The 9,168-nt window shown below is 45.5% G+C and overlaps 1 protein-coding gene across 1 annotated transcript in view; it reads left to right on the top strand.

The window, feature by feature from the left end:
- Window positions 1-577: 577 nt before the first annotated feature.
- The window catches only part of RIMKLA (ribosomal modification protein rimK like family member A), a 35,252-nt gene continuing 26,661 nt past the window's right edge, over window positions 578-9,168 (top strand). Inside the window, exon 1 of the mRNA XM_061120071.1 lies at window positions 578-740. Coding sequence (XP_060976054.1) covers window positions 578-740 — 163 coding nt within the window. The remainder of the gene's footprint in view (window positions 741-9,168) is intronic.

Raw genomic sequence — 9,168 nt, 5'->3', positions numbered from 1 at the left:
TCGGGTTCCGTAGGGGCCGCCGATGCACCCAGCCCCTAGGTGTTCGGGATGGCCTTTGGGAAGCATCCCGCTGCCCGCTGCAGCCGGGACACCCTCTCCGCTTCCCTGGATAGCAGCCCGACCCCTCCCGCTCGGGTCGCCCCACCCAGGCCGGCAGCGCCACGCCCACCGGGGTCCAGCGCGGGGCAGGGATGCCCTCGCTCGGCCTCACCGCCGCCTGTCTCGCTCAGGGCTCCCCCCGGCCAGCAGCCCCGCTCGGGTCCCCTCCCCCGGCCGCCGCAGGCCCCGGCCCCGCCGCCCCTCCCGGGCGCCGCCCGCCGCGGCCGCCTCTGCAGCTGGCCCCGTGGCCGGCCCGCGCCCGCCGCCGCGCGCTGATTGGCTGGCCGGGGCCGGCGGCGACGCTGAGTGGCCGGGCAGATTCGCTGGGTCAGGGCTGCAGAGGCGCCTGGCGCACCGGCGGGAGCGGAGCCGCGGCGCGCGCTCGCCGGGACGCCGGCCGCCCGCCCGCCAGCCAGAGCGAGCGGCCCGGGGCGCCGAGGGGGCCCGCGCCCCACCGGGCGCCGCCGCCCTGGCCGCCATGTGCTCCCAGCTCTGGTTCCTGACGGACCGGCGCATCCGCGAGGACTACCCGCAGGTGCAGATCCTGCGCGCCCTCCGGCAGCGCTGCTCCGAGCAGGACGTGCGCTTCCGGGCGGTGCTCATGGACCAGATCGCCGTCACCATCGTCGGCGGCAACCTCGGTGAGCTAGGTGGGCCCGGGAGGGTGGGGTGGCGCTCCGGGGTCCCTGAGAACCAGCGAGTGGGCCCGCGCATCGGGCCTCCCCCGGCCAAGTCTCCTTTGGGTCACCCAAACCTGCCGCTCTCCCCCCGAGAGACCTCTTCGGGTTAGAGAAATTCCCTAACCTTGAGAGCTTTCTTGACCACCAGCATCTGCCCTGAGGCCAAGATTTGAGAACGGGGTTTAATTCACTTAGGAGACTTAGTCTGGAAGGAACTTGAATTCACCTGAAGTCGCCTGGAGGTCCGAGGAAAATGAAGCTAACCCCAAATTAGCAAATTCTGCTCGCTTCAGTACCCTGCCAGTTTAGATTTATAAGAGCCAACACTAAATTTACAAAATTGCCATTAAGATGAATGTTTTTAAAAGTTTTCCAAGAGTGTCTAAGCATCAGCAGTGCACTGCATAGACTATTATTCCCAAACTAGGAACCTGCAGATGGGGAGAAATCTGAGAAAGATTAGAATCACCTCTTGAGTATAAAGTAGGAGAGGAGACCTTTGATGGGTTTTCTTTAAACTGACCTTCCTCTCTGAAAGTATTCTGATTTCAGAAAAGTCACGATTTCAGGTAGAGACCATTCTGGCTGCATTGATTTCTCCACCACTGAGTTCGAGAGATTTTGAGTGTAGGGAATGGGAGGGGGGCAGTAAGACATGGTTATCAGCTGTGACCATGACCTCAAAAGGTTGTGTGTTTTTAGATATTCTTAATTATTCTAATATAAACAGTTTCTGGCTTAAGAATCCTAGTTTAGGAGCCTTCCCCTGGCTTGCAGTATTTGAGTCTCTGCAGCCTCTAGTATGGAGGTATCCATAGGGGTCCAGGACCCTAGGAGCTTTGGGCCCACTGAGAGTGCTTCTTGGAATATCATTTATATTATTTCAATCATGCCTGGTTAAATAAACTCATAATTTGTTACTTTTCTTTGGCAGGGGAAAAGGGTCCCAACTTCTGAACAGGCTACATACACATGAGATTTTGAATAAGACCTATTTTTAAGTGGACCATATCTGTTCTAGATGTTTCATCCATAAATTAATCAAAAACCTTCATAAGTGCTATCAGATTGAATAGTCTGTTGGAGAAATATACTCCAAACACTGGGTGTCATATGCATTTAGTCTAAAAGAGTGGCTGTCAACCATAAAGGGCTCCCTCTCTCTAGTCTCGATTTGCTAAAAATTCTCAGTTAACGCTGAACTGGATTCCTAGACGAGGAATCAGCAGAATTGGATTATTACAGTTTTGCTGCTAACAAGTATCTTGGCTTTGCCTTGGCCAGGTCTCTTTATGTTTTTGAATCTCAGCTTTCTCATTTATAAAGCTAAGGGTTAGGGTTCCCCCAGCTGTAAAATTATCTGTCAGTACTATACTTAAATGGAATGATCTGTCATATTTTCCTGATCTAGATCTAGTATATACATCTTTCCACCCCTAAGAGTTTGCTCTTTTTTAATTTTTTTTTCCAGCCTGTAAAGTTGCCTCTTTTGAGATACAGGCACATCATTCTACATCATTTTCCTTTTTATAGACCCATCATGCATTCCATGAAAGAGTAGGGGAATGCTCTCTGTTTGGTATCTAGAACCCCATTTTAAACAGTCAGTCATAGGAAAATAGAAAATTAAATTCTAATGCTGCGGGAAACATTTCCACTCTTTTGTTTAGTGTCTTAAAATTTTGCTGGAATTCATGTGTGAATGTATCTCAGTCTATTCAGAAGCCAGTAGTTACTTCTTTCTAAACTACAAGAAGATCTACGTACTTATTTGCCTAGTCGATCAAGAACATGAACACAGGTACTTTTTGAAGCAGTTTTAATTTTTTGCTAATTCAGTGATTGCCCCACACAAGTCACAACGCATAAAACAAACCTTTTAGATCACTGTTTCTGTTGTCTAAAGCAGTCAAAAGACTTACTCGGTGCATGGTGCATGGGGGGATTAATTAAAGCACAAGTAAGTGAGTTCCATGAGAATACTGGGCTCCTTTGCTTTGCTCAGTGCTTTAACAGTGTCTAAATAGTGCCTCTCAGGTAATAGGCACTCAATAAATGTATTAAAATGAATTAAGATATACAGTCTATTTCCCAGTTTCTTCTAGAGTCAGTTATAGAAAACTGTTGGTAATTTGTTAAGCCAAAGTATTCCTCTGAAATAAACTCTAGAATTTACTGGCTTTGAAATCCAGAAAGAGCTACAATGGTACTGATGTCCTTGCCTATTTGAGAATTATTGTGGGAGCTGGGAAGGAGTTTGGGATCATCCATTCTGACCCCTTCATTTTATAAATGAAAAACCTAATGATCAAAGAGATGGAGTGACGTGCTCAGTGCCATCCAGCTAGTTAGCAGCAAATGAATGCTTAACAACCAGATCTAATTCCCAGCCAGTGATAATGGAATAAGTGTATCCTTGGACATCTGCAACCTATAGTATTGCCCAAAAGTTCAGAGTTTTCTGTAAGATGTTATGGAAAAACTCAAATGAACTTTTTGGCCAGCCCAATACTTTTCTCAGTAGATATGAAACTGAACAGGATTACATTAAATTGAGGCTAGACAGTGATGTTGCAGAGTAATGTGATAGTTTAGGAAGTTAAAGTGTCACCTTTACTCAGGCTTCATATCTTTGCTTCTTTCCATTCTTCCTTTAGATTCATGTGGGAGTAGATAAAGGGGTCATTTTGAGACAAGAATGGGCAGTGACTCCACCAGTTCCTTAAATTCATTGCCCATCTTGCCTCCATGGAGGCTAGTGGGAATCCAAATCCAGAGATAAGAATTTCAGGTTATATCTGAAGTAGAATTCAGACAAGAGGATCAAAGTTTTGCGTTTAAACACTGCAGTTATTTTAAACAGAATAATACAAGTAAACTGAAGAAATGCTGCAAATACGAGGTTTTATGGTTATTCTTTTTAACCCAGTGGTCTGCTCTACTGAGCATAGATTCGGGTGGGGAGACTACTGGGAAGAGTGAATGACCTTCAGGTGACTGAAGCAATCCTGTAGAAAACACTTTCCCTTCACCTTCCTGCTGGATGTAGCATTATGAGAATCTGTGCATCCCATGTCCTTCTTAGAAACCACAAGTTCTTCATTCGTTCAACACATTTTTATTAATTATTCTCAATCCTGAGGATACAGTGGTGGTGAATATGGTACCAAAATGCACGTAGGAATATCCAAAACAAAACACCTGGAGTTTTTATCATATGCCATAGGCCAAGTTTCTTTTTACATATTAATCTGATAATTATGTGCCCAGTCAGAGTGTCTGGGCATATGGTGCTGGCTGGCAGTTGGGGACCAACACTGAGTATTTCTGGGCTCAGCACTTTCTGTTTCCTTTGCTTCCACTGCATCCCATGCATCAGCCCGCACTGACTTCAACTTGCCCCTTGCACTGAAATTGCTTCTGCCTGAGATGCTCGTCTGGTCCAGCTCCCTGCCACATGGGGAACTCTTATTCACCCTTTGTTTGTTTTTTTTGTTTTTGTTTTTTATTATTTTTATTCACCCTTTATATGCAGCTCAAGTCTTTTCTTTAAAGTCTGTCTTGACTCCTTACCTGGCCCCCAAGCATCTCTCCCATCTGCTGCCAAATAAGATAGCATTCATTGTATTTTATTGTAATTTACCTATTTACAAAGTTCATCTCCTCTCACCCCCTAAATGACTGGATATTGCTCAAATGCATGCTCCAGAAGAGGTACATAGTAGACCTTCAGTTGACATTTGTTGGATGACTGAATGAAGTGCCTTTAACGGCTAATACAGCTATGTGAGAGGCTAATGCAGGTATGTGAGACTTGTGCTGTATTTAGCTGCTGTGTCTGGGATTTCATGATTGGATGCATAACTGTTTTTGTGATGAGGATGTTTATTTATTTGAGGGCAGAGTCACTGGTGCAAATCAAGTATTTTGACCACCCACAGGACTTTACAAAAGTCTCAAGAAACAAGTATAGCCCCAAACTCAGGAACAGAAACCAAGACAGAAGAGATGAGTTGACCTGGAAATGAGGATGTGTTACAGTTTGGCTCCTAGGAGCAGGATGATTCAGCATTCTTCCCTTACTTTCAGAGCTAAAACCTTGGTGGCTGCATGGCAGTTTCTAGGTCAGGTTCTTTACATTAAGGTGTTTTGGGAGATTCTCACGTGGTTCTTTGTAGGAATCAGGTGTGTAAGATTTAAAATGTTTGGGTGGGGAGAAATCTTAATTAAATTTGAATGAGGAAATGGTCTTATCTCAGCCTTCCAAAAGAGAACAGGGGCCTTGCAGAGAAAGGATGGATTCCCATTACTGTGCAAGAAGACACTAGCAAGAAAGGGTACCAGGCTCAACTTTGTGCACAAAGGTTAATCTTTAACCTTAGTCCATGCTAAAGGCCTGTGCCTGACACCCTGTAATCTGAATAAACCAGTATCCAGCACTAGTGGAAAGATGAGGGAGTGGGTGGAAGCACCGACCATATAATGTTTCCAGACTGACGTGAGTGCTGAATGGATATGCTTTACCCCATGGGTCCACACTTATTACTGTGGGCTGACCTCCAGGACTGAGGATGGGTTGAAATGTGGTTTATGTTGATGTTTCTAACAGCTATTTTTAGGGACAGCTCGTGAACTGTGTTGGAAAATGTTCTAGAACTAATAGATGGGGGTCCTTAGTGGGTCTCAGAGCCCTACTTTATAGGTTTCTGAATCATCCATTGTTACTACCATGCCCTCCACCAGATTGGTTAAGCTTGCCTGATAGAAGGGATACAGCCGTCATCAGAGAGGTCCAGGTCATCTGCATCCATCCATCCCCCTTGTCATTCCCCTTCTTAGTAGAGAGTCCACTGACATCCAGGTACATTACTGCTAGGCTTACCCCGCTCCACCAACTTCTCCAGTAGATAGGTGGGCCATAGTACCTATTTCCCAGAGAGACTTCACCTTATTTGAATTTTATATTGTTTTGTTACAAAGCTACAACAGGACCCAAAATTCTCAATCTAATTCTACTTGATCCTTCACTATTAAAAAGCAACTCAAGATTTCTTTGTGAGGAAGGGATACAATTAAGTTACTGTGCATCGAAGAATAAACAGGAATAATGGTTCCTTATTCTGATAACTCTGGTATTATTATTGTTTGCTGTTGTTTAGTCGCTAAGTTGTATCCAACTGTTTGCTACCCCATAAATTGCAGCGTTCCAGGCTTCCTCGTCCTTCACTATCTCCCAGAGTTTGCTCAGACTCATGTTCATTGAGTCAGTAATGCCATCCAGCCATCTCAATCTGTTGCCCCATTCTCCTCCTAATAGTTTAATATCATTTATGTGTCAGTTAATCTTCACAGCGATCCTGTTCATTCCTTTATTTCGTTCCACAAATATATGGGTGCCCACTCTGTGCCAGGCCAGGTGCTGTGCTAAGCGCTGGAGACACAGTGGAGAGTAAGAACAGACACAGTCTCTGTCGTCATTATGATTTTGTTCATTCATTTGCTCGATAAGTATCTATTGACTGCCTACTATGTGTGGAGTATTGATCTAGGCATCAGAACAAAACAGAAATCCCTGCCTCTCGAGGAGAGTACATTCTAGATGGGGAAACAGAATACAAACGAGGTAAAATATATTAGCATTTGGTGAAAAGAGCTAAGGAGGAAAAAAGGAAAGAAGGAAGAAGGGAGAAAAAGCAGCACATTTCTGGGGGCGAGGGAAAGGACTGTAATTTTAGATAGGGTGGCTGGAGTGATCTTCACCCAGAACATGAGGTTCAAGTAAAAGACCTGAGGGAGATAAGGACACAGGCTGTTTGGGATATCCAGGAGTAGGGGGCTTCAGGGAGAGGGAAGAGCAAGGAAACCAGTGTGGCCAGAGCAGAATGAGTTAAGAATGAGCATCAGGAGAGGAGGTCAGAGAGGTGAGGGTGGGAGGGGAGCCCGTATATAGAGCCTTGTGAGTCATGGATGTACTTTCTACCTTACCCTGGAATGAGCTGGGAATCCACTGAAGAATTCTGAGCAGAGAGGAGATGTGACCTGCCCTATGTGCACGGAATCACACTGGCCATAGTGTGAGAACAGACTGGTGGCAGCAAGGGCAAAGGCAAAGAGATCGCCTGAGAGGGTGTTGCTGCAGCTTCGGTGAGAGATGAAGGATGCTGATTGCTGGACTAGAATGATTTCGGAGGGGAGGGGAAAAGTGACTGGATATATTTTGAAGACAGAGTTGTCAGGATTTGCCTACTGGATCAGACATTGGACATGTAAGAAAGACTAACCAAGGAGGCCTTCAAAGTTCCAATGTCTGTCCTAAGCAGCTGTGAGAATCAGGTTTACTGTTTACTCATATGGAAAGGGTGTGAGGGGAGTATGTTTGGGTAGGTGGTGAGGATCAGGACTGCCTGAGGTGCCCATTAAACATCCAAATGGAAATGGTAAGTAGGCAGTTTATCATATCAGTTGTAATTCAGGGGAAAGTCCTGGCCTGAGGATAGCAAAAGTAGGAGCATCTCTATACACCTATCCCAGGAGTGACTACAGAGAGAAAAGAGATCCAAGGACTGAGCTCTGGGACACTCCACTGTTTAGTGGTTGGGGAGAGGGAGAATGCATGCTAAGTCACTCAGTCTTGTCCGACTCTTGCAACCCCATGGACTATAGTCCACCAGGCTCCTCTGTCCATGGGATTTTTTCCAGGCAAGAATACTGGAGTGGGTTGCCATTTTCTCCTCCAGGGGATCTTCCACACTCAGGGATCGAACCCACTTCTCCTGCACTGCAGGCATATTCTTTACTGCTGAGCCGTTGGGGAAGCTCTGGGGAGAGGGAGAGGACCCAGCAAAGAATCCTAAGTAAAAGAAGTAAACCCTGGAGAGTGTGGTGTGCTGGAAGCTGAGTGGAGAAAATATTTAAAGAAGGAAGACATGATGAGACTCTTTCAGCTGTGGTTTGTAAATCAAGTAAGATGAGGACTGAGAATTGACCATTGGATTTAAACTGTGGGCTTGGCATTAGTGACTCTGATAAGAGCAGTTTCAATGAAGTAACAGAACACAGTGAGTATACACACTGTCTTAGGAGTTTTATTATAAAGAAAAGGTGAAGAATGGATTGATAACTTGTATGGACTGAATTGTGTTCTCCCGAAATTCATATATTGAAGCCCTAACCTCTGATGTGATGGTATCTCGAGGTAGCGCTTTTGAGTCATGAGATTTAGATGAGATCATGAGGGTGGGGTCTTCATGATCCGATTAGTGCCTTTATAACAGGAGTTGAGAGAACTTGATCTTTGTCTCTTTCTCCTTGCCATGTGAGGATACAGCAAAAAGGCAGCTAACTGCCAGCAGGAACAAAACGCAATAATGCTGCCACCCCAATATCAGACTTCCAATGTCCATAACTGTGCAAGATAAATGTCTATTGTTTAAGCCACCCAAGCTATGGTACTTTGTAATAGCAGCTTGAGTTAAGATATTGCTCAAAGATGAATTTGAGAGGCTTTTATTAAAGAAGAGAAATAACACCATATTTTATGTTAGTGTGAATGATCTGATAGAGGGAAATGGAGATTTAGGAGGAGGAGGTTAATTGCTGGAGCAGTGCCTTACATGCCTGAGAGGGGTTGGGATCGAATGCATATTTCAAGAAGTTGGCTTAAGCTAGGAACAAGGACACTTCAGCCACTGTATAACAGAGGAGGTAACCTGTTGACACAGGTACAGGCAGGTGGGTAGATGTGATAGTGGAAACTTACAGAGAAGTTCTTTTCCGATTGCTTCGGAATCATTGAAATAGGAAGAGTCAGAATGAGGAGGTAGGAAGAAGTAAAGATTTGAGGCAAGAAGACAAAGTGTGAAATAGTTGTTTGGGGTTGAGGGAGAGTGAATGAACTAGGGAAATAGAATAGCTTACCAGGCAGCAGTAAGGATACCCTTGAAACAAGCCAACAGGTTTGTGTGTTTTTTCTCCAGCCATGCTCCATTGCATAGGAGGACACATGAAGTAGGCAGAGTGGGATCAGGGTTACTGGGATTGTGGTTTAGCCAAGCAAGAAATGGGTGCAAGGACATGAAGGTACATGTGTGGTCCTTCACTGTGGAATTTAAATAGTGTAAGGGAGGAAGTGAGGGCATGAAGGGGGTGAAGGGCAGTAAAAAGATGGGGGATCCATGCATGGGAGTTCCAGATGGTATCAAAGTGTGGCGGGAGTTGGAGTATGAGAGAGTGAGCTGGAAAGATAGGAGGCAGTGGTTGGAGATGGGAGTTATGATCACTGCATAAAGTCTGGAATGTAACTGGGAGTGGTGGCTGGGCTGGGGTGATGGACAGGATCCTTGGAGGAAAGGAAGTCAAAAAGTGGAGAGACCTGGGCATTGGAAGAATT

The sequence above is a fragment of the Dama dama genome, chromosome 20 (genome assembly GCF_033118175.1).
Source record: "Dama dama isolate Ldn47 chromosome 20, ASM3311817v1, whole genome shotgun sequence".
NCBI lineage: Eukaryota > Metazoa > Chordata > Mammalia > Artiodactyla > Cervidae > Dama > Dama dama.
The sequence above is the reverse complement of the archived record's forward strand: the minus strand, read 5'-3'. Positions and strand labels throughout refer to the sequence as shown.